This window comes from Schistocerca serialis, chromosome 1 (genome assembly GCF_023864345.2).
Source record: "Schistocerca serialis cubense isolate TAMUIC-IGC-003099 chromosome 1, iqSchSeri2.2, whole genome shotgun sequence".
NCBI lineage: Eukaryota > Metazoa > Arthropoda > Insecta > Orthoptera > Acrididae > Schistocerca > Schistocerca serialis.
This window is the reverse complement of record NC_064638.1, coordinates 329,491,132-329,517,849: the sequence shown is the minus strand read 5'-3', so window position 1 is coordinate 329,517,849 and position 26,718 is coordinate 329,491,132. Positions and strand designations below refer to the sequence as shown.

Here is a 26,718-nt window from a genome sequence, read left to right as displayed (position 1 = left end):
CTTTTGGAGAGCTGGAATGACACAGTTGCACAAAAGACACTCACAGAACTTACCAGTGATGGTACATGTAACAGGACAGGAAGCACCTGTCTCTTGGAAAAAATATGGCCCGGTGATAAATGATGCCGTATACCCACATAACACAGTGACCTTTTACAATGAAGTGTTACTGGTTGATTTGCATGTGGATTTTCCATTGCTCATATTTGACAATTCTGTGTACTGACATATCCTACCAGATGGAAGTGGGCTCCATCTGTCCACAAAATCTTCCACGGCATGGCCAATCATTGTTCACTTCCATGCGAGCAAGAAATTCTAAAGCAAATGTCTCTCTAGCTGGCAGGTCAACAGGAAGCAACTTGTGCACATGGGTGATTCTGAATGGATAGCAAAGAAGGATGTTTTGTAGGATTTTACGCACCATGCTCACAGATATGCCCAAGCGCACTACATGTTTGCGCACCACTACTCATATCCTCCTGCACTGCTGTGGCCACTGCTTCCACTGACACCGAATCAATTCGTTTCCTCCCTCTGCCAAGTTGCACACCAAAAGAACCTGTCAATTCGAATTTCCAAATCATTTTCCACAGACCCAAGGCAGTCATCGGACCAACACCTTTTTTTTCAAACACTTCAGTGTCCGGAACATCTGCAGAGTGACTTGTGTATTATTCTTGTAATACAGCTTTACAAGCAGACCACGATCCTGCATTGAGATAGTCATCGCGAATCTTGCAGACATGAAGGGAGGAAAAGCCGTGTACTGGGCGTGTTTTTACCAACTTCAATGGGTCGTGTGCACGACATGTGTTTTCATTTAGGTATTCTGAAACATACAGAGCCATCTATTGATCAATTTTCACACTATTTATTTTTTCTGCCATACATGTTACCTCTTCTCCGATAACATTCTTGTTGCAATCCGACGTCATTCTGACAAGTGGTGTTATTTCTACAGTATTTTGAAAGTTTACTTTAATTATAATCACCCTGTATAAAACAAGAGACAGAAATATCCATGGACTTCACATTAGTAATAAACCCACATTCCTCTACTTCATGTGACTCCTTAGAGCTGCCTTCAACAGCACTTTTTTTTTCTTCTCTAGTTGACACAGAACAGATCAAGTTGTAGTTCAGGCAACAATGTTAAACACATAGTGTGTCAAGAATTGATAAAAGAAACATGAAATTAAAAAAAAAAAACCATGAAAATAGTGAAAGGTGTCCTTGAAGATGATCATTGTGACCATAAGGTTGTCCACATGAGTATTCTGATTTTTGATAAATGATTTGAATATGTGAAAAATTTCTGAGAACTGTGTCTCTGATTACTTAGCAGACTAACAGAGGCAGGAATGATTTTTTTGAAATAAAGATGTTTCTATTGAAACATCTGTCAGAGATTTAAATCAGACATGAAATCACAGTACAGCTGGAAAAAAATTTCTCACAATCTATAAATCATTTTAATGAATTTAGTCACTTAGACAAAAACCTTGCAGAAGAACAGTTGCTCAGGGTTGGATCATAAAGTTTCTGTGAGTATTTGTGTATGCCAGAAATTTTATACCCCAAGTCCGTGCAAATACAGTTTGGATGTATTATCTCAGGCTTCCTATTATTCAGGCATGAACCTACCAGACTTCAACTTATTTCCCAAATTGGACAAAACCTTCCTTGGAAGAGCTGTCTGATCCCATTACCTAAGCCATTCAAAAGTAATGAATATATTGTTCCTTGAATCAAATAACAAAATATTCCAGAAGCTGGAATTAAGTTATTGAGAATGAGGGTGACTATACTGAAGGACTGAGAGTATCTCACACATATTGATGCCTAACATCATTGCAGTTCAAAGCACAGAAGTGCAGTGAGTTCAGCAGTTGCCTGGCTTGAGCTAATATGAACAAACCAATTTTTGTGAGGTATTTGGGATGAAGTATGAGTAAAAATTCTGTAATTGGCAGATTAGGGCAGTTGTATGCATTAACAACTAGAGTTGGAATAAGAAACACAAAACTAGCATTACAAAAATAAGCTTCCAGCGAGCTACGGGTACGATTAAAGTATGATGGCAAGCTGAAAAGTAATGCCTCGAAATATTTTATGTGAAAACTCTTAAAGATTTCTGAATAAAACAAAAGTTATTAACATGCTACAACTTTATTCTTCATGTCTAAATATTTATTTCTCATCAGTCATTGTTAGAGTCACTGTAGAATGTTTGACTTTGTTGACTAAAATGTTCTTTAAGTTTTGGAAGCAGCTGAAAATTGGCTTTGGCCAAGTTGGGACTGTATGGAGGATGAGCGATGACACTGGACACAAGGCTTCAGACTGTTGCAGATGTCACATGCTCAGGTGTGGTCTCTTATTATCATGCTGAAGGAGACTATTCTCCATGTGTGGATGAACTCTTCAAATTCTACAGCAAGCTGTTTCTCATGCACCAACAAAATTACTTTACATATTACCATATTATGTGGTACTGTTTGGAGCTCTACAGGAGCAGAAGGCTGCAAATATTCCGACATAAAGAATAAAGATCTAGACTGTTCATAATATTTGTTTTAATCAAAAACCTCAAAACTCATTGTTGTAGGAAATATTTTTTATACTGTGCAGTTCTTTGAAGGTACTGTGATTTTGCACAGTCAATGGAGCTCTTAACTGATTTGATGTGGCCTACTGAGATTTCCTCTTCTGTGCCAATCTCTTCACCCCAATCACTGTCCCCTGTTACAACTTTTGCCCCCCTGCAAGTTATTCTAGGAAGTTTTAATACATGTCCCATTGTCTTGCCTCTTTTTCTAGCCAGTGTTTGACACATATTCCTCTCCCCACTGATTCTGTGGTCTTATTGACCAAAAAAATTTTAGCATCCTTCTGTTAATGTCATTTCAAATACATTCTTTTCTTTTCTGGTTGTAACTCAGATGATGATCCACTTCCACACAACACTATGCACCATACATATATTCTCAGGAATTTATTTGTCAAATTAAGCTTTAACTCAAAGGAAACCACCTAATGCTTTATGATGCCATAGTACAAATTATACACAGTCCAGTCACGTTAATGTGACCAACCGAACAGGGTAACACAGTGCTTAGTACACTGGACTTGCAATCGGGAGGATGACAGTTCAAACCCACATCCCGAGTTCCTGATTTAGGCTTAAGGCAAATGCTGGGATGGTTCCTTCAAAAGGGAATGGCCACTTTCCTTCTCTGTCAACGGGACATCAAACTCTAATCTCCTCCATTAATGCAACCAAGACCTATGTTCGATATCAATGAGCAATAACAACTCACAGATGGGAGGTGGCAGCACTAGCAGAGGAGGGTGCATAAAACTTGTCAGGTAAATTGCAGTGACAGGAGTGATTGACAGCTGCATATATGTGTAGAGGCAAACAGGTGTGCAACTGCTGAGCAACTGACCAATTCAGATGAACCAAGGTGTTACCAACAGTGTTTCCTGAATGACCATTCAGTGAATGTAGCTGTGTGCGGGCCTCTGCACAATGTGCCTGGTTCATGCATCCATGCTGACTGTTGTTCATTGGCTACAAAGGCTAGAATTTGCACACTAGTACCACAACTAGACATCCACTGAATGGTGACAGGTGGCCTTTTCAGATTAATCACATATTACTCTCCATCAGAAGACAGTTGTTGGGATGTATGGCCTTGCAGCAGTCTTTGGAAGGGGCCAGGCAAGGGTATGGAGAGTTATGATCTGCAGAAAGTTATTGTGGGATTCCCTGGGAGATGATTTCATCATTCTGGAAGGCACAACAGCTCAACATGAGTGTGCATCTATTCTGGGGACCATGTCCACCCATACATGCAGTTTGTTTTTCCTTGACATGATGGCTTCTTGTGAATCTGTGGGAGCACCTTGATCGGACTGTTTGTGCCATGGATCTTCAACCGACAAACTTTGCATAGCTGGTTATGGTACTCGAGTCAGCAGGCTTTGCATCCCTGATGGTGCCTTCCAGAACTTCACTAACACTCTTCCTGCACAGCTCACTGCAGTCCATGCTGCAAAAGGTGGTAATCCAGGCTGCTGACAGGTGGCCCAATTAATGTGACTGGCTAGTGTATTTCGTGATATATATGAAAGTTGTTAGCATTAATTGTGATTGTTGTTGTTGTGGTCTTCAGTCCAGAGACTGGTTTGATACAGCTCTCCATGCCATACAGTAAAGCATGAACTGTTAACTTGAGAAATATACTACCTATGAGAAATATATTACCTGTGCTTATTTGATGACTTAAGTGATTTTCACGACTCAATTTTTACTGATCTCTTAAATAAAAATTTGCTTTTTACTGTTTCCCAGTACAAGTAGGCTGCTGAAGATGGGCCAAACTTTAGTTAATATTCTTGCTTAATTGCAAAACCAAATTGTGGAAACTCAAATCTACATTATTAGTCCCATTTTATTTCCCACTTTTCCTGTAACCTGCGTCTCTGATGAACCTGTGTTTGGAATCGCTTTCCCTCCCTTCAGTGCCCTTTGAAGGAAAACCATCATCATCTTTATCCCAACGAATGAATTTTAAGCGATTCTGAAAACTTAGGAGATGCAATTCAATTTGTAAATTTGTGTGTCTATCAACCCCACTTAAAAAGAACGAAGGTGTGCGGAGGAGGGTTTAATGACTCACTGACAATGAGGTCATTAGAGATTAAGTATATAACTCCAATCAGTTGAAGGATGGGGAAGAAAACCATAGGATATATTTTTAAAAAAAATTTCCAGCATTTGCCTTAATCATTGAGCAAAAGCATGGAAAACCTAAATTTGGTTTGCAGGATGGTAATTTTAATTATCATAACACCAAATATGTGTCCAGTGTACTAGCCACTGTGCCATCTCAGCCAGCAGTCCTGCTCCAGTTGTTCCTGTTTCACTAGATGATAATTAGATGCTCATTTTCGGCTAAAACATTGTTGGTATTCATCCTGAATAAATGACATGATAAACTGCTTAGTAGTGAAACAATGATAGTAGCACATCGTTAGTAACTTTCCAAACTGCTACCTTAGTCAAATTATATGTGCTATAAAATTCTTCAAAGCAATCCTCTTAGCAGCTGGCACATCAACTCCATCACTGCTGTAGGTGCTGAAATGACATTTATAGATTTGCAACTTAGTTCTCCCTTATTTTCAAACATTTCACAATCTCATACGTTTGTCATCTAATTATTTTTGTTCTACTAGAGTTTTCTGATTACAGACATCTTCATCAGGAGTTACAGAATGATACTTTATTATTAGTTAATCAATTTTATTTTGTCATGTATTTCACTGTAGCTCACTGCATGTTAAACTTGAGTACAGTCATCTCAATACGATTATGTATGAGGTCTTTGAAAAACATTCCAGAACTACGTCCACAAACTTTTCTACATTTATCTTTTACTTATTGTGCATGGTTTCCTTCGAAATACCCTCCTCCACAATTGATACACTGCTCCCAATGTCGTTTCCAACTCCAGGAGCAGCCTTGGGACACCTCTTACTGGATTGCAGGAAGCGCCGTCTGCAAATTTTCTTTTATCTCGTCTATCATTGCAAATCTTCATCCTTTCAATGTGGTTTTCAACTTTGAAAATAAAAAAAGACCACAGGCGCCAGGTCTGGAAAGTATGGAGGATGAGGCAGCACAGTGATTTGGTTTTTGTGCAACAGTCACACACCAACAGGGATGAATGTGCAGGTGCGTATCGTGATTCAAGAGCCATGAACTGTCTCCACCACATTTCAGATCATTTTCATCTCACATTTTCTCGCAGGTGTTGCAATCCATCCTGATAGTACCACTGATTAACAGTTTGTCCCTGCGGTATTAATTCACGATGAACTAATCCTTCAAAGTCAAAGAAAACTGTCAGCATGGCTTTCACATCTGACCTGACCTGACAAGCTCTTTTTGGACTTGGACAACCTTTCCCAATCCATTGTGAAGACTGACCCTTGGTCTCAACATCATAACCATAGACCCATGTCTCATCACTAGTTATGATTCTCCTAAGGAACATCTGGTGCTCATTTGTGCAATCCAAAAGCTCTTCACAGATTGCCAGACAAAAGTTTTTCTGGTCTTGACTCATGCGCCATAGGACAAACTTAGCGGCAACACAATACATTCCAAGATGCTGTGTCAGGATTTCATGACAACATCCAACCAAAATGTTACATTCTTCTGAAATCTCTCAGTCAGTCAGTCCTATTGATTGGCACTCACAATTTTGTTGACATTCGTGACATGAGTGTCATTGGTAGATGTTGAAGAGCATCCTGAACGAGGGTCATCTTTAATCTCTGTCCAGCCACTTTTAAATCATGTGAACCATTTGTAACACTGAGTATGGCTTAAGCACTTGTCATCATAGGCTTCCTGCATCATTTGGTGTGTCTCTGTAAAGGTTTCAGTTTCATGCATAATTTAATGCAGACGCATTGTTGCTCTAACTCTGCCATCTTGAAATTTGCAAACTGTGCGACACAACGTTCTACTCAATACAGCACTGAACAATAACTAACAGACATACAACAATGAAACATCTGGCAGTTACACATTAACACAAGCATGTGCAGGGATGCCAGCCGCATTTCGCTCCAACACACCATTGGTGTGAAATTACAAATGTTCCAGAATTTTTTGAACAGATCTTGTATTTGAGTAATGTCTGAGCCAGCTTGTTCTTCAGTTTTCATGAAAAAGCACATTAATTTCTTTAAAATTCAATTTTTGTGCATTGTGGAAGCCGAGATTTGTCTCATTGTGTAAGAGGCCAACATGCCATACTTTTCTAGCATCTGATCACATCAAATGAGAAGTCCACTTACTTCTTTGATGTGCAGCTTATCACTCTTACCTGTTTGCTGTCAGCTTGCCAACTCACAAAGAATAAGATGACCCTTTGAGCTAACATAATTAGTTTGGCTTAATAATGATCTATCTGTGCACTATGTATGCTTGTACTGATATGCTGTCACATCACCCTGCTTATGCATCTTTATATCAGAGGAACTACTGTGAGATCAATGGCTGTGACAGCTAACAGTAGAATATTTCTGCTAGAAACAAAATAACTGTTGAAGTATGGGCTGAGTAGAGGGTAACAGAATGAATCAGCAACATGTATTCTTGTATCTAATTTATTATTCATTTGCTATTGCTACAACAAAGTATCTACAAAAATATGTAAATTGATAATAATACTTACACGAGAAACTTTTTATCATTTTTCTTATGAAGTTGCAGAAATGAAATTTTATATCTTTGACAGCTTGCACATCCTTGTCTGCTTCACTTTCCAAATATAGGCGGGCTCCATCAACATATTCAACAAAAGTAGGATGAAGTGACTGAGTTTCACGATCTAGCACCCACTGACTGAAATGCAAAAAAAGCACATGCTGTATAATGGAGCAGTTGTTAAGATTAGAGTAATGAAACACTGTACAAAGTGCACATACCAGTTTCCAAAGGTTCCATATTCAGCTATAAGCTCAAGGACTCTAACTAATTGTAAACGAAGAGCATCTCGTCTCCGTCTTCTTCTCATATTCTCCTGCTTTCTATCCACTGCCTCTCTTATGTACACAGATAATTCCTCCATTAGATCCCTACAAAAATAAACAAATAAGATAATTTCCATATAATCATTGTTTGATCATTTTCTGCAAAGAATGTGACATGCAAGTATTTCAATAACATTACACAATAGGACAATAACAATAAAATATTGTATTGCTACAAGCAGACTACTAATACCTTACAACTGTCTTCTCCCACCCTGCACATCAGCAAGGATGACTGTAATGCTATAAATGCATTTAGCAGAGAGATACTGTGCAGGTTTTGCAGCTTTTGGTCTTCTCTCTTTCTTATCAACTGCCATTCAATTGCACTGACAGTCCCTATCAGTTTTCGCCAGGTACTCTTTTGTTAAGCATATCATAGACTATTTTATAAAACAAATGAATAACAAAGAGGGAGTGAAAGACGGGAGTCACCGATGTGGCTCATACTGTGTGAATAGAAGCAGGTAAGTGCCCCATTTAGATATCTTGCCTGAATGGGCCATTGGAGAATAAGGAATGCCCTCTGAAGATTTTCAAGTACAATGTGAGGAATTTTTGAGCAGCTGGATGAAGTAAGCAGTATAGTGTTATGGTCTAGTACACTGATTATCAATTTGCCTGCTTGCATTCGGTTCCCACTGCTATCATATTACGTTTTACTCCCCACAATGTCATAACCTGCTGTTGTAATGTTATCATCACCACTTGTTTGTAACAGCCTCATGCATCTTGAAATCTTTCAGAATTTTGGGGGTTGACAAATGTAATTTTGTCATTCTAGTGTCACCTAGTTCGATATCTTTCCTCCAAATTTGAAGATTTTTCTCTCTCTCACTGAGCTGGGGAATTGTTATTTTAATAATGAGAGCTTCCACTTTGGATGGCTGTCAGTGATAGTGAAGGTAACCAAAATATAAGAGGAATATTTGCTAGGATTGTAATCACTGTCAATCACATTTGTACTTGGAGAAGGAACCTGTTATAAATAAAATAAGACTGCATGTAGTGCATCTACATCTATATGGGTACTTCGAGAGAGAGAGAGAGAGAGAGAGAGAGAGAGAATCCACACGCCTCATCAAAAAGTGTATAGTGTCAAATGTTCATCACTTACTATGAAATTATAACTCATAATTTCAATAATATGTCCTACAATTACTTGACTGTAGCTATAGCTACAGGACCCACAGATGCAGGAGGACTGTCAGTTATATACCTTCTGCTTTACAAATTGAAAAAGTGTATTTAAGAGCAATGGTGAATTTTTTTTCATCAGAAGTTATAGTTTCAATGTTTTCCCCTGTCACTTCACTGATAGAAAATTCTTGTTGAGCTTTCATTTTCCAATAAAATAATGTGTTTTCACAGAAAATCAGCACAAATACACAGCACTGTGCTGTTCGCAACTGTAGATACTGTTACAAACTTTTGGAAAATAGGTACAGTAAGGGTCAAGTATAGGGGATTTAAAACAGCTGACAGAGCCAGAGCCACAGAGATAAAAAAAGATGAGAGAAAGTGGGGATATGATAACAACAGACTGTTGCTATTGAAGGACAGTTGAAATCAAAAATGATCAGAAATGTAGCATTTAAACCAATTACTGTTCAAATGTATTAATTCATTAAATTTAAGTAATCATAGCTAAGCTGAATAAATTAATTTTACATATATAAATTGTAACCAGTAGGAGTGGGAATTTAATCTGAACTGACAAACTGACAGTCAGTGCACTAGACCACTGCACTGACTGATGAAGTTGTTGGATGTCCTCCTGAGGGATATTTTGTGAAATCCTGTCGGACTGAGACATTAGATTGTCAAAATCCCAAGATGGTTGGACGGCTCTGCTTATTACTCTCCAAACATTCTCATCTGGCAAGAGAACCAGCAACCTTGTTGGCCAAGATAAAAACTCCCACCATGTGTGGGCAGGCACTATCCAGCTGAAATGTAAGCTCAGGATGGCTTGCCAATAAGGACAACAAAATGGGACACAGAATATAATAAATATGCTGCTGTGCTGTAAGGATGGCATGGATGATAATCAGCGGGGTCCTGCTATGAACTGAAATGGCACCTCAGACCATCAGTCCTGGCAGTCGGGTCATATGGCGGGTGACAGTCAGGTTGATATCCCAACATTGTCTTGGCATCTCCACACATCTTCGCTGGTCATCAGGACTCAGTTTGAAGCAGGACTCATCACTGGAGACAATTCTACTCTAGTCAATGAGATTCCAGGCTGAAGAAATATCTGTAAATGCACCATATTATTCCCCACTTTTCAACCTACAAAACTGTATTTTTCAAAATAATCTCCATTCAATGTGACAGCCTCATGCCACTTTACTGGGAGGGACTGTATGCCCATATGGTACCACTCTACTGACTGACATCACAACCAATGTCATGTTGCATCAATACCCTCCCCATCATCCATGTACTGCTTCCCACAGAATGTATCCTTCACGGGGCAAAACAGATGGAAGTTGGAAGGTCCAAGATCCTGGTTGCAGGGTGGATGAGGAAGAACAGTCCAATGAAGTTTTGTGAGCTGCTCTTGGGTGCAAAGACTTAAGTGAAACCTTGTTTTCTCATGGAGAAGGAGAAGTTCATTTGCATTTTTGTGATGATGAACACACTGAAGTCATTTCTACAATTTCCTGAGGGTAACACAAAACTTCAGAGTTGGTTGTTTGCGCCACGAAAGAGCACATCAAACAGAATAACTCCTTCAGAGTTCCAGAAGAGTCGGTAAGACTCACCGGAGGAGAAACACCCCTCTGAAGATGTCCAGTGTAGCTCTGGACGAAACGTTAGGAGCTGAAGAGTTTCATGGACCACGACCTTACATCCCGGAAGGTTTACCAGAAGATATTCCAGAAGACTGTTGCCATGACATGACCAGCTGAAGGTGCAGCTTTGAACTTTTTCTTTGGAAGAGAGGTGGTGTGGCACCAGTCTATGGATTGTCATTTTGTTTCTGGCTTGAAGTGATGAATCTGTATTTTATCACTTGTAATGATGTTCAACAAATATTTGCCACGATCAGCCTCGTAATGCACAAACAATTCTGCACAGATGGTTCTCCATTACTCTTTATGGCCTTCTGTTAGGTGGCAAGCGTCCCAGTAGGCACACACCTTTGAGTATGCCAACTGGTGGATAAAAGTTTCAGCACTACCAGAGAGATGGCCATTTGTGCAGTAAGATGTTTGATTGTAATCCATCAACCACCTTGAACTGAGTGTGTCTGCACATTTCAACATTGCAGAAGACTCAGCTTTGTGTGGCTGGCTGGCACACAGGAGATTAGAAAGGTTTGTTTAACCTTGTTGTGATAATGACACACACCTCATACAACAATGCACTGTACTTTTACTCACTGCTTGCATCTCAGCAGACATTCTGGAAGTGCCTAAGAATATCTACAATGCTCTGGTTTTCCACCAAAAGAAACTCAATTGCAGCTCTCTGCTCGGAACACACCTCCATTACAGACACGATTTTGAAGGCTACATATAGTGCCACGACCTACCGGACCTTCAGGAAACTATAGGGGTTCAATTGGGAATATTTCACGATGTCCCTCGCATGTTTCTGCTAAAATAAACTGGGGAAAAAGTGAGTTGCAAATATATTGAATGCCCCTTGCAGTTAGGGTTGTAAAGAGGGGTTGATGTTTGAAGAGCAGATTACATGAAACCAGACTCAAAGGGGCCACACTGTAAATAACTTTTCCCCCCTACCAAGTAAATGTCACTAACTTTACACAGATTAAATTTTTTAAAATCAATATCAACTTGGTTCAACGCTCATTAATAGTGAAACAAAGGTAATTATTCATCCAACAGTTGAGGCACTGAATTCCTCAACCAGGAAAAAAAGAATATTGAAGATATTGCTTTACTAGAATTATGGACTAGGAGACTACGAATATCAGAATTTTTTTTAACAAAGATCTTTTCTCTTGCTCTTTTTCTCCACCGCTCCTTTGTATTTTTTAAATTCTTTTATATTTCTTTCTAATCATTAATAGCCAGATGATTTATTTAATATGTGTGCTCACAGGTGCAGTGCGCATGTTTAAAGCAATCTTCTGGTTTTCCATAAACATGGTATGTTACTGAAAGTCGTTTTTCCAATGGTGTTGTATCATCATAGTATCATGCTGTATCTTTTATTTAAAGAAATTACATGTTTGAACAGAAGCTTTCAAATTTGTTTTCATCATTATTTTTTCTTGCCTTGTAGGTTACTTGGCATCTTAAGCATTCTCCTGTTACTGTGCTTCTACACTTAAACTATAGCATCTTCTCTTCAAACAAGTATACTTTGTAATGTCAATGGGAAATTTTTAATACAATATAAATACCTATATGAGGAATACTCACTACTCTCCAAATACATGAAGCAAAGAGTAGCAGACAGGCACATAGAAAATGAGGATACCTACCACTCATCATCTTCTATGAGACTGTCTGCTACCCAAAACACACTATTATGCCATAGTCAAATATGTTGGGAAACAAAAGTTCTAATTGATGAGTAAAAAATGTGCAAAAATGATTGGAAAACTGAGAAGCATTCTAAGTGGTAATATTATCAGAACCAACACCAACACACCCAGAACACAAATGAAATGCAAATCTTGCAATGCAGCAGTCCCAATATATGTATAAAAATTTATCAATGGTGCAGCAGCAGAGACTAAACCTGTTTGGATAAACACACAACAGACAGTAAGCTACACAATGAACATTGTTGCATTTAATTCCTATGTACGTATTGTAATATGAGGATACTGTCATTCTTAAAATAAAATTAAAATTTTACTTACAGACGAAAATTAACTTACTTCAGAGCATCTGAATTAACTTTTCCTAGAGCATGGACTGCAGCATCCCTCACATCAGGTGTTTCACATCGCAGTAAAGGAACTACCAGCTTATAAAGAGCGGCAGGAGATATATTGCTCCCAGGAGATTTATTATCATTGCGTTCCATTGTCAGACTGTCTGGGGAAGAGCTAAATAAAACAAAGAACAATAAATAAGTACTGAGAAATATTTTACTTTGCTCTTATATTTTGTGCCAGTATCCACTAAGCTAAAAACTACACTTGCCAGTCCACCAGTGGCTGTTTTACAATTAACTTCAACTGCAACTGTCAGAGTACCCACCAGTTCCACGGTAAAAACAGGAAAGATACTTTGGCTAACAAGGTTTATTAAGGAGAATTACAATATGTTAAGGCATGTAATAAAAGTTAGTTAACAAGTAGTTTACATCCAAATTTTACAATAACCTACTGAAAATGTTTTCAACATCCCTGCTGCCTATTGCCCACCACGAAAGCTGGAATGCCCACTAGTGGGCGGTACGGACCAAGCTTACTACCACTGCTACTGAGCTTGCCAAACTACCTAATTGACTACCTGCTTATGTAAACTGCTTCACAAATTACATTAAACTGCTTCTCACATTACATTAACACACTAGAGGCTAACAACACAATATAAAGGTATTAAAAACTAGTCATCTGCAAATACAGTCCTTGACTGGATTTAGCTCTGTACAAAGTTTGTGTCAACATGATGCAGAAAAATACTCAGGAGTCAATATGCTGTCTATACAATGCAGAATGATTTGCTACACCTTACTCTCAATACTAAAAACATCCCACACTAACTGCATGTTAGTGTGCTACATTGACTCCCTCACCTCCGCCTCTTATGTTGTTGGCTCCTGGACTGAGGTACAGCAAAACGACCTAATGATTGAGTATGATGTACCAGAGACTCAAGAGAATCACTCAACATTGCATGCCTTAGTGATGCAAAAGCCTCTTGTGCACTTCAAATAGGAAAAAAAGAAAAAATACCATGAAGAACAAAGTCAAATTACCAAAAGCACAGGCAATGCTGAGCCATGAAAGTAAAGCTGTGCAGCTAAAGACATAAGATTATATAAGAAAAAAGTCTTTAGTAAAACATCTTAAGTTATATATCGGCTGTAAAACTTGGACAGCATTTGTTGGGATAAGAAGTACCATTGAAGTTATACAGCAGCAAGATATTCAATACTGAGAAAAAAAGGTACAAAATAACAAATTATTATTTCCAGAACCATTTCCACAGATATTATGAAATTCTAAGATCTAAGATATATAAATGTTACACAATGGAGCACTAGCCCAACTCGATAAACCTAAATTGTAGTTTACATTCTGAACCTATTACTATCTTAATGAAATTACTAATTTTGTATCATATCAGTGCTTAACAGTAAGTAAGTTATGTTTGGTTTGTGGGGCGCTGAACTGTGCGGTCGGCAGCACCCGTATGAAGTCTCAATTTTTATACAATCCAATTTTTGTACACATCCCATTATTAATTGGTTACCTACATAAGTAAGTATGTTAGACAGTGTGAGCAAATGATTAATATCTTAATAACAGCAACCTTACTTATACTTAAGAGCGATATGCAATATGAGACACAACCACAAATCATACAATGAGGGCTATCACAACTGGAAGTCATAGTTGCTGATGAGTCTTCCAGCCCGTATAGCCATGGCCAAAGAAACTTTTCATTTCGTTTCATCCAGAGCTGCCAGGAAATCTTTGGAGCTGCTTCTGGCAATGCTGAGTCTTGCTGACTAACAAGGCAGGCTGGTCAAGTTTATACATGATCGGCAGAGATAATCATTGTCAGAGACAAAACTTAACTATCGATTGTTGCACGTCAAAGATAAAAAACTTATCTATTGATTCTGTAGAGCCACTGCCTATACACAAATATTTACATAAGAACTCCAACCATCATCCACAACAACAGAAAGGTGCCATTAAAAATCTTGTTGACACAGCCAAAAGAATTTGGATGGTGAATTAAAACATCTGAAGCAGGCTTTCAAGACAAATGGATATTCAAGCAAAGAAATAAATAGGTATCTATGAAAGACTAATAGTAGGAAAAAAGGACAACAATACACACAATGATGGAAGAGTATGGTTTCTCCTCATTTTATCAAAAAAGTAACTGATCAGTTTGCAAGATTTTACAGAAACATTACATCACAACAGTTTTTAGACCAACTAAGAAAATACGTCAACCACTCCAATCTATTAAGGACAAATGCCCTCCTCTGTCAGCAAGTGGAGCATGAACTTGACTTGTGGAAAGGTCTACATCGGAGCTAGTTACTAAGAGAAGCGCGAGTAAAAGACTGGGGAAAAGAGGCTTTGCTGACTAGGGAAAATAGAAAAATCAGCTGTAGCACAGCAGGACATCATGAAGTGAAGTTTTCCAAAATCAAAATTTTATCTATCATGAAAAACACTCATACAAAACTACACAGAGAAGCCATCAAAATACATAACATCTACCATATATCATTTTAACAGAAAACAAGAAGCATGAAACTCGGTGATAAGTGGACAGTGGTTTTGCAGAATCAATAGATAAGTTTCTTATCCTTGACAAGCAACAAACGATAGTTAAGTTTTATCTCTGACAAAGATTATCTCTGCTGATCACATTAAACTTGATCACACCCACTTTGCATAGTAAGTCGTTCTATAACATCCAACTTGTCAGTTGGCAAGTCTTAGCATCACCAGGAACACCTCTGACAAAGTCCAATGCAGCTCTGGACGAAACGTCAGGGATCAAAAATTTTCTTCAATAATGGCCATACAGCCCAGAAGACTTCCTGGCAGATTAAAACTGTGTGCCCGACTGAGACTCGAACTTGGGACCTATGCCTTTCGCAGGCAAGTGCTCTACCATCTGAGCTACCGAAGCACGACTCAAGCCTGGTCCTCACAGCTTTAATTCTGCCAGTATCTGGTTGGGCACACAGTTTTAATCTGCCAGGAAATTTCATATCAGCGCACACTACGCTGCAGACTGAAAATCTCATTCTGGAAACAGCCCCCAGGCTCTCGCTAAGCCATGTCTCTGCAATATCCTTTCTTTCAGGAGTGCTAGTTCTGCAAGGTTCGCAGGAGAGCTTCTGTGAAGTTTGGAAGGTAGGAGATGAGATACTGGCAGAAGTAAAGCTGTGAGGATCGGGAGTGAGTCGTGCTTTGGTAGCTCAGATGGTAGAGCACTTGCCCGCGAAAGGCAAAGGTCCCAAGTTCGAGTCTCGGTCGGACACACAGTTTTAATCTGCCAGGAAGTTTCATATCTGCGCACACGTGGCTAAGCCATGTCTCCGCAATATCCTTTCTTTCAGGAGTGCTAGTTCTGCAAGGTTCGCAGGAGAGCTTCTGTAAAGTTTGGAAGGTAGGAGACGAGATACTGGCAGAAGTAAAGCTGTGAGGACCGGGCGTGAGTCGTGCTTCAGTAGCTCAGATGGTAGAGCACTTGCCCGTGAAAGGCAAAGGTCCCGAGTTCGAGTCTCGGTCAGGCACACAGTTTTAATCTGCCAGGAAGTTTCGGTTCCTAGATGTTTTGAACGTCATTTTCCTTCTGCTCAATGCATTGTATTACAACAGCCTAGTTTAAATTAATGTTTCTTACTAGAAATAAGAATCATAATAGCTGATCAGTATGAGTAGCTCATGCCTGTGAGTTTTAACAATGGAAGACAAACAACAAAACATTCCCTCCATCACACTCCCTTACTCTGATAGTGGCCAGTCTACTTAAACATCCGTGCCTGAGGCAAGCAGACAACTTTATTTTGCTCCTAACTGAACTCGGCAATATCAAATAAAATTAAGCACAACTTAAAATACTATTGCCTCTTCAAGAATTTTTGTTTGTTACTGAGCAGGAAAACTGCATTCTTATGACACTCTCAATGTTAACTGACATTCTGCATTTAGCTGTTAGTCACTTGATAAATATTATTATAAAGTATGACTGAGAACCACGTGCCACAAGGATACTTGATTCAGGCCGCATGCAGCCCATGGGTCACAAATTGATGATCGCTGTCTAACAACTATGAAAACAGAGACTACATTACATTGGTTTGTGAGTGTGGGTGATGTTCTTCTGGGGGCACTAACTATATATTTACAGGCATCACAAAAACTGAGTAAGATGATACTGTCACATTATAATTTTGGTCTACCTTACCTAGAATGGACGATATTTCATAACAACTTTAACACACAGTATTTAACGTCTCATCTCTACTAGAAATGGACATCATTCTTTGTAATCTAACGGTCAGTCACAGAAAAGTGTCTACTCTGTGCAACATCTGAATTTAGACTTTCTCTCCTATGAGATGGAGACATGACACTTTCAGCACTTGTAGTTTCTATAGTTAATAGATGATAATATGACAGTTCTATTGTAGTGCCAAAATGGCAGGGACACAAAAGCTGGTATTTTGCAATTAAGCACAATTTTCATTTACTGGACACACGGCAAGTATCAGCAAGGAAACTGGGTGTACAGTAATTTAAACGTACCTCTGAATCTTCAGGCACTATGTTGGTATGACTTTTCAGTTTATGCACCCATAATAAAGTAAACTGAACTGTAGGATACTTTTAGCCTTCTAGCAGTTCTGTTGCATCCTTGGATGGCTCTAAAAATGTCATGAACTCTTTTGCAGTGTCGTTATAATAACCAATAAGTTATTCAGAGATGCAAATTCTCTGCATGCCTTTCTGTGACATTCTCAAACTGTTTAACTTCAGATTGCAGCATCCAAAATAAGCTGTTCCATCTAGTCTATGTTCCTTACTTCAAGCTTTTTCTGTATGAAATTCTCATCACCTGTTCATCCTTCACAGTCATTGATGAAACTCTCTCCCAAACACTGCTAAGACCATCATCTTTTGCAAGCTGGATATATTCTTTCAAATCAAGTTTTGCTTTTCACTCTCCTTCACCTCATCTCCATGTGTCATGATGCTGCAGTGGGTAACAGAGCAGGTATGGAGTAACTAGAGTAGAGAGTCAGGTCATTTGAGCATGAGATTCTCAAACAAGCATGAAGGCAGTCAAATGTAGTTGCTACCCACATCCAAACCAGCTGTATTTACATATGCTAGACATTCACAAACTACATGCACCGAGCAATTCAAGTGAGCATAAAAACCACATGCAAACCTCTAACTGATAGCCCTTTATTGCCCATAGTCATCAGTTTATTCACGAGGGCTTCAAGGATGGAGCACTCAGGACTCCAGTTTCACAACCAATTTGCTACTGGAGGTATGTTGATGATACCTTTTTTGCCTGGCCTCGCAGATTTTTGAACCATTCCAACTGTCTTCATCCCAGGGTTAAATTTACCATGGACATTGGAAGTGATGGGAGGTTTCCATTTTTTAACATCGTGATTTATAACAAACATGATGGTTCTCTGGGGCATAGTGTTCACCAAAAGCTGACACATACCAATCAGTATCTGCACACTAAGAATTGCTATTCACCATTCCAGTGTTGCGGCATTCTCAGGACTCTGGCACGAGAACATATTTCTGACACAGTTTAACCCAGGAACTCATACAATTGACAGCTGTGTATGAGGAAAATGGACACTCTGAGAAGCAGATTTATTGGAATATGGAATTTGGACCATCCCAAGAGGTGCACAAAGAGGAGTATAGCTCTGTCATCTATATTGCTTATGCTGGGGATATAGTGTTTAAGATTGAAAATATTCTGAGGAGTTTTAACATTAAGACTGGGTTATGTCTGCCTTTCAAGATTAAGACATAACTTGGCTCTATCAGATATGATTTGGGACGTAGAAACCCTGCCATATATAGAAATCCATGACAATGTGGAAAGACTTACAGAAGCCATTTGATTCTCACAGATCATGAAAGGCATGTGGAGTGTCACTGCTGTACAAACCTAAAACAGTCATAAAAATTGGTAGTAGTGAAACATTGTGTAAACAAGGGACAAGGAATGAAATTTAATGAGACACTGACAGTTGCCAGTACTTTCAGGTTTTGTAAAAGCATTTATAAAGAGTCAACCAAAATTGGGTTGGCAGATAAAATTATTAATAAAGGCATGGGTTTCCCTCTTAGCAGGGGGTGAACCCTGTCCTAACTTGCATCAAGACATAACACATTTTTGTGCTCTAACAGGGGCAGCACCATCAGCCCAGTCTCTGGGTCAACATAATTGTGTTGGGTGATGCATGTGCCAAATACAGTATGAAGGCCTATTTAGGATGATGATTTGTAGCCTTGGATCAGTTTTGGCAGGACTCATCATCATCATCGGCAGCAGCAGCAGCGGCTGCAGTATTCTCCTGAAGATGGTAGATGCATGGATCACCAAAATATAGGGTCATGATTTTATCATCCGGCAGCATACCTCAGAAGACTATCAAGAATTATTACGCTGGAAAGTCTATGAAGTCAGTATGTTAGAGTCAGTTCAGAAGACAGTATTATTTTCAAGTCTACTGCATCAGTCAAAACAGCCAAGGGATGGTGCACATTTGATAGCTTCAGTTTAGATTTCTCCTACAGCTTCTGTGCTTTGGAAACTGAGGAACCATGCAGAAAAACTTTGACATTGTGAGCAATGAGGTTCAGATTATAACAAAAAAAAAGTGTGTTGTAATAACTTAACCAGCCACAACTCATAATTAAAGGCTCTGAGATGGAGCTGCATATTTTCCACAAAGATTTAAATAATGCAGGTCAGCATTTTCAGAATTGTTGATACGCGATACTAACTGATGTTTTTTGAATAGGTAGTACCTAGTCTTAAGGCTGCACCTTAAACTGCTGCTTAGCTCTATATAGCAGCCATATGGGGGGGGGAGGGGGGGGGGGGGAGGGGGGGTTCCTCAGTACATAGCTCTTATGGGTGTCCCGAAGGCTCTGGTGTTTCGTGTAAGTGTGCCTTATCAACCTGCACACAAATTTCACATTCCACTGGTTAAATCAAAAGGCAATGAATAGAGTTGCTGAAACTTCATGATCGAATCCTTGTCTCTGTGTGTCTCTATTTGTGCTTTGACATGTCATAAATTGATACTGAGTATTATTGTTTTGATAGCATTCTAGACAGTTCTTTTTGTGTCTGCCATATGCTATTCTGTCTACCACTGGAATACGATTGCATATGGAACCAGAGTGCACTAGAGTACAGTTATACAAATATCACCACCTAGTGAGAATTTCATGAATGATTTGAGGAAAAAGCGCGCAAAATATAACCCATGCACGCAGTGTCCTTGCTTGCTGACTGTGGGTAAAATATGTTATTAGCGAGTTTCTTTTTGTGAGTGTATTATCCCTGAGTTTAGTGAGTTTTGATTTCTTGCGAATAATAGCAGCATACATGAGTTCAGAAACAACACAATATGTGCAATTTATCAGGTAAAATTTTGGAATATGCGGTTAGGATGAACGTAAAGGGAACTGGTGCACTCACACCCAATGTAAACATGAATCAAGAACGAGAACACGCAAGAGTATACACAAAATTTTAACAGAGCAATGTGCAGGATGCAGTTGAGGGATTGTGTGTGCTATATCACCTAAACTGCATATTTTTGTAATGCACTGTTGCTCAGGTTGCTCTGTCAGCCACTCACAGCACAAGACCTGTGACATCATGACCACATCCCTTTTCTGTCAAGAAAAGATCCAAATGCCACAGTTCAAGTGCAGAAAACATTAAACATCAGAAATTTATAATTGAAAATACCAAGAAAATTAAGTATGCAGTGCATTAAAGATCTCTCCAAAACGCATCTGTTCTAGTGAACTGTTGGGAAATGGGACGTTGGAGGATAAATGAACTACCCTATAGATTTTACCTTGGAGTCAGCCTTTGATGCTATTTAGTAGTTCCTTATGAAACAGAAAGAAGCTACAGTATGTAGACGTTTGTCTAGAGTATGATATTCCCCCCTGCACCTCTAAAATATTGGTCGTGGTGACAGACTGTTCTGAAGCGTAGCCCGCGGTCAAGATTAGCTCCAATTGATAAATTTTGTAGCCACCCCCAGTATGAAAACCATGATATGTGCCTGAACTTAACCAATGACAACACACAAATGACTCCATTTAAAACTCCGACACATTGATATACTCAAACATGGGAAGGGACGGAAGACAGGATGATAAAGATTGCTGACAAAACAGCTTCAATAAGAATAAATAAGAAACATAGATGGTGAAACAAAGAATATGAGGAAGCTCTGACAAAACACAAGCAGCCATGTCAAGGGTGGTATTCACACTAGAAGGAAAATTCATTTTACCACTGTAGCATTTTCAAAAAATCTGTTTCTTAATTGGCTTAAAAGTTGTTTCAAACCTTCTAAAATATGGGACAAAAAATCTGATTCCCAGGGGAAAAAACTGTTCTGTGGAATTCTGAGCTGCTCCTCTAGTGCCTCACATGTCACGAAACAGCCTACTTGCACCAGCTCGATACCCCTGTTGGGTCTGGGTGTAGTCAAAAGCATTTCCACGACAATGATACATTAGCAAGAGCAAGCATCATTTGCAGGTGAAGCAACTGTTAAACCTGAGTCTTTGGAAACAGCCAAAAGTCACACTTAGTATTTTTTATTTACTGGTTTCACTCTTCAAATGAAGAAGAACATCATCAGAATATACAGTTTGAAGTTGGCTGACAGTACTAAAGATTAAACTGTCTGTTTACTGCAGTAAATGATGACACTGACAGGAGCAAATATTACATTTAATCTGTGCTGTCAGCCAACTTTAAACACAATCTTTAGTGCTGTCGGCCAACTTTAAATTGTATGTCCTTAAAATTCTCTAGTTGTTGAGGAGCAAAACTGGTAAACAAAAAATACTAAGAGTGACTTGTGGCTGTTTTCAAAAACTTAATAACACATTAGCTTGGCATCAGCAAGCATCTGTATGTTTACAAAAGACCATTCTTTCACTTTGAATGTTGATTTTTCTGAGTAATATCAACTTTTGACAGTGTATTTGTGATCTTATAGTATATAGTTTAGTCATTCAAGTGAGGAGGTGTGGTAAGAAAGTGTGCTCAGGCAGAAAATGTACAAAAACATTGCATCCAAAAAGACATCGAAGCAGTATGTCATTAAAGTGTCCAAGGAATAGATACGAGGCCGAGAGCAGTTCGAAAGGAGTCATTGCCTCTGCTAAGAAACTGAAAGACAGTGACCAGGATTTGGACGCGAATTATGGACTGAGCTATAGGATTATAAATTTTCTTGCCATTTTCTCTGTTATTTCTCAACACATGAAATGTAAAACGTGCAATGCAGACATCATGTTGCAAGAATGAAGTTCTCAAGGCTTAACCTCGACAATAATTATCGCTTGTCCCCACTGCCCAGAAGCTGTTATACCAAGTAGTAAGTTTATATCGAACATATATGAAATCAACCATCCTAGCAAGATGTCTTCTTGGAATAGGGCTAAACAGAATTGTAAAGTTTTGTGTGTTCATGGAATTGTCATGACTGATATTTCAATTGTTCTGTGATAAACTAGTGGATATGATTTAAATTGCAATGGCAACAGTATGACAGGCCAGTGGTAAGAGTTTCTAAAAGTAGAATTTTTCAATTTGTTCATGTCTTTAACACATTTCAAGACATCAAATGCATTTTTCTCAGAATACGATATTTCAAAACAGCATACAGCATAACTCTAACAATTTTCAATCTTTTTATTTGAAAATTCAACCTTGAAGTGATCCACATAAGGGACTTTCTATTAGTTATTTTAAACAATAGTTATTAACAAATGACTGTCCTTTTTTGGTGAAAACTGAATGACTTCATTCAAATGCTTGTCAATTGCACAAAACTCAGTTAACTTAAAATCCTCCACATTGTTCATGAGGTACACTCATGTGGATTACATAGATCTTTTTTTTTCTCTTTTTTTTCCAAATTCAAATAGGCACCAGTTATATTGCATGCTGCTGTTCACCTCAAGTTCAACATGCCTCAGGGGAATTGCTGCAGTGTCACTATTTTGTAACATTTTCCAACAAAAATGTTTTCTACATATAACCCTATCTCTGCTTTTGAAAAGAAATGGAAAGTTAGCATTCCCAAACAAAGAAAATTGTGAATTATTAACTAAATATTTCATGAAATTATTATACTGTGATGACCCAAAAGAGACTTCCCACCTCAACATAGAAAGTGAAGTTCTTGTATAAAAGCCACCAGATAAGGAGGAACTTTTAGAAACCATTCAATAAATGAAAAACAACAAAGTAGCAGGTGCATAATTACAGAAACTAGGCAAAGGAAATCTACTGCACATGTTAAAACAAGTAGTGCAGAATATATGTGCAAAAGAAAGAAATTTCAGATGATTGGAAGTGCACCTTAATTTATCCTTCACATAGGAAAGGAGATAAAACTCTTGTCCACAACTACAGAGTGTATCACTCTTACCAGTTACATTCAAGATCCTTTTTAAAGTGCTGAAGCAGATCTTGAGTCTTAAGCTCATAATCCAAGACAGAATAGTAAAATTCATGCCATGTGTTACTGTATTTGTGGACGTCAAAAGGCATATGACTGTGTTGACATAACATCTTTGTTCCAAATATTGGAAGAGTTTTGTGTGGATGATAAAACAAGGAATGTAATTTGGTATATACTAATAAATACAAAAACTAAAGATAATTTTTAGTAGAGGTACCTGAAGTTTTTGATGTGAGAATGAGTGTTAGGCAACGAGAGGTCTACCCCCTATTTCTTTCCACTGTGTTCTTGAAAAGATCCAATAATGGGAACAACAACTCAGAAAGAACGGAGCAAATGACAAGATACAACTGGGCTACAAAAACAAGGATCTTACAATTCAATGTCTATCTCTTACTGACTGTCTTGAAATACCATCCGAAGACATAGTAATGGCAGCAATAACAATCAACATTTTGAAAATAACTGCAGGGAAAAAACACGCTTTAAAACATCTTAAGCAAAATTATAATACATGGCATATATAAAACATTCTACATTTCATGAACATATGTTACAGAAAAATTAAGAGTCTCAATAAATTTAAATATCTTGGTGAAGTATTGCAGATGAATGACTGTGACAGAGAGGCTAATAGACTCAGAGCAAGGAAGGTGGAAATGGACTTTCAGTTAAATAAAGGTAAGAGTAATAAAACCGAAATGCTTATATGCGGCCTGGATGTAGTTAAGACAGGAGAAACAGAAAACATGGAAAGAAGCAGAGGGAAATCTGAAGAAATATACTGGGACAAATAAAACACAACACGAATACAGGAACAGGAGTAATGATGATCACTACATCTAAATGTAACAATGAGAAAACAGAAAACATTGTTTTATGGATGTATGGTTCAGGCGAATGGAAACAGGTTCTGAAAAGGAATTTTTGAACATGTCAACATCCTGGTGCAAGTAGCACCAAAAATCAGAAGTGTCTGAAAGATATGAAGACTGAAGAACATGTAATTCTGAGCAGAGATAGGTTTCAAAAGAAGGACTTAGATTTTCATTTCCATCTTAAAAAAGAAAACTGGAGCAAAGTGGTCAGATGTATGGCAACAACAGCACTCTGATCAAATGAAAAATTACTGGAAAAACCAGAAGTAATTATTTATGTGGTCCATACAAAACATAAACTGAGTGGGGGTGGAGGGGTGGTGATGGACCAATAACTCTGCCGTGGAGTTCAAAGAAAAACTTAAGGGAAGAACGGTCAGAAGAGATTCGTAAAGCATAAAATGTAAATCAAAAATTTAAAGCTTTCTTAAATATTTTCCTTAAGGACTTCCTGTCCGTTTTTGTCCAAAATAATGATGATTAAAATTCAACAGGAGCAGAGACAATGAGCGAATAGCACGTGTGGTGAAGGGATTCGCTGCCAAGAAGAGAAAGACTCATCTACTTCAGAAGGTAAGTAGCTGACAAAAGTTGGAATTAAATGGAATTAAAGTACCTCCTACTCTAGGCTGTTATCAAAAAATTAAAATGTGTGTACTGTACACAAAAACTAAAACATGTCAAGCATTAACCAAAATGAAATGGAAAATTACCAAACAACAAATAATGAAAAACAGAAAACCAGACGATATCCATTTCATGGATAAAAGCTGAAACTGTTGGTCATCAAATTCAGTGATTACTTCCTCAGAGTCACTGCAAAGACTTAACCAGTGAAAAAACAACCAGTACAAATGCATCAGATTTACTATGAGACGCATTGTATACACTGCTGACAGACATTAGCTGCAGATATTTAAACCTGAAGTAGATTTCAAAAAAATCATTATGTTGCTAAGGATTGTAATCATCCTGGTTGTGACAGTGCTTCTCATAGAATATCAAAATCTTATGCTGATTTCATAGGAACAATGAAGTTTTTTTCGTGGGTCAATGGTGCAAGGGATATCCCTCAACATGTCTGAATAAAAAATAATGATACCTATGTACAAAAAGAGAGACAAGAAAATAACCTGTAAATTCAAACTCCTGTTATCCAGTCCATGCTTTTGAAATCTTTTTTGAGGCAGTGGCCTACAACAGAAAACTGGTTCATTTTGCACAGTGTAAATTGTGAACTGCCCCCAAGTTTAGCATTTGTTAAGAATTTTCTAAAGAAAACACCATACATTATCCCACAAATTAAGTCCTGATATGGTTTAACACCAAAAAGTATTCTGTTGATACATTCCGAATCACCCACCACCTTCACTTGTGTAGTATATAAAACCCTAGTTGTGAAAAAAATATTATTGCTTCAGTGGCATCCCTCTTGCGTGGATTGAGTATTGGCTGTACAACAGGAAGCAAAAGGCCACATTAGAAAATGCACCACAGGAATAAAACTGAACTCTCGATGGAGACACATGAGGTTCGATTCTGTTTCTTGTTGTGTTGTTGCTCCTAATCTATATAAATAAGCAACAATTGACTTAAATGGACTATTCACAAACTGAAGTGTGTGCTGATGCCAAGCACACTGATAAAGAACCCAAACCAAAACAGCTCAGGCACAGTCTAGATGACGGCTTAACAGGATTACAACTGGCTCACAGCAAACAGCTTAAGATTTACCTTTACAAACACTCATATTATCCACTTTCAAATAAACAAAGATGACCAGTCCTACCAAAACCAAATGTTAATGGTCATATACTAAATGAAATGTCACATCTAAAACTCCTTTGATTCTAGTTGGGATAGAACCAACAAACAGACAAAATAACCAAGACACTAAGTCTGGCATGCTTTGCACTTAGAAATACCTCTCAATGTGTTTTCCATATTGTTGTTATTCCATCCTGGACTTAACATTGTTTGATTTTGTCTCAATGTGGTGACTAAGACAAGACTGCTGGCTTATTTTGAATATTTTACATCCCTTTAACTTTTAGAATTACCTTCTAGGGTCAATGCAGCTAAAGCAAAGAAAATATTCATTCAGCAAAAGTAAGGTACTGGAATCCTTGCCGGCCGGTGTGGCCGTGCGGTTCTAAGCGCGTCAGTTTGGAACCGCGTGACCGCTACAGTCGCAGGTTCGAATCCTGCCTCGGGCATGGATGTGTGTGATGTCCTTAGGTTAGTTAGGTTTAAGTAGTTCTAAGTTCTAGGGGACTGATGACCTCAGTAGTTAAGTCCCATAGTACTCAGAGCCATTTGAACCATTTTTAATGGAATCCTTACATTCACTTTCAGGCACACTTACCCTTTAATGGCATTTGTTGCAAATAATGAAAATCAGTTTCAGATGGAGTGTTGTATATAGAAGCACAATAAAAGATCAAAAAATAGTACCGATGCAGATTTCAACTCCTTGTCTAGGGTACAGAAAATGGTATTTTATATTTTGACGCAAAGATCTTCCACAATCTGTTGCACAGAAAATAAGAAATTGAGAATCTCTATAAATTCAAAAGAAAATTTAAAATAACCTTGCTTGCTATTCCTCCTATAAATATCTGATCGTCTCGATTCATGGATTACAGGTTCCTGTTAGGAGCAGTAGTAACATAATGTAAATATCATTCACATATTGGGCCTAAGGCCTCTGCCGACTGACCAACTGCTATCTACAAGGAAGTCCAAGGAGTGAACTATGATTCTGGGATACATGATCAGCATGTCGCCAATCACTACAGGCATTATTGCCACC

The 26,718-nt window shown here is 38.3% G+C and overlaps 1 protein-coding gene across 1 annotated transcript in view; it reads right to left on the bottom strand.

Moving 5' to 3' along the window:
* The window catches only part of LOC126469923 (protein furry), a 1,144,124-nt gene that overhangs the window by 1,030,614 nt on the left and 86,792 nt on the right, over nt 1-26,718 (bottom strand). Inside the window, exons 19-21 of the mRNA XM_050097322.1 lie at nt 12,482-12,652; nt 7,513-7,662; nt 7,260-7,429 (exon numbers count right to left, since the gene is read on the bottom strand). Coding sequence (XP_049953279.1) covers nt 7,260-7,429; nt 7,513-7,662; nt 12,482-12,652 — 491 coding nt within the window. The remainder of the gene's footprint in view (nt 1-7,259; nt 7,430-7,512; nt 7,663-12,481; nt 12,653-26,718) is intronic.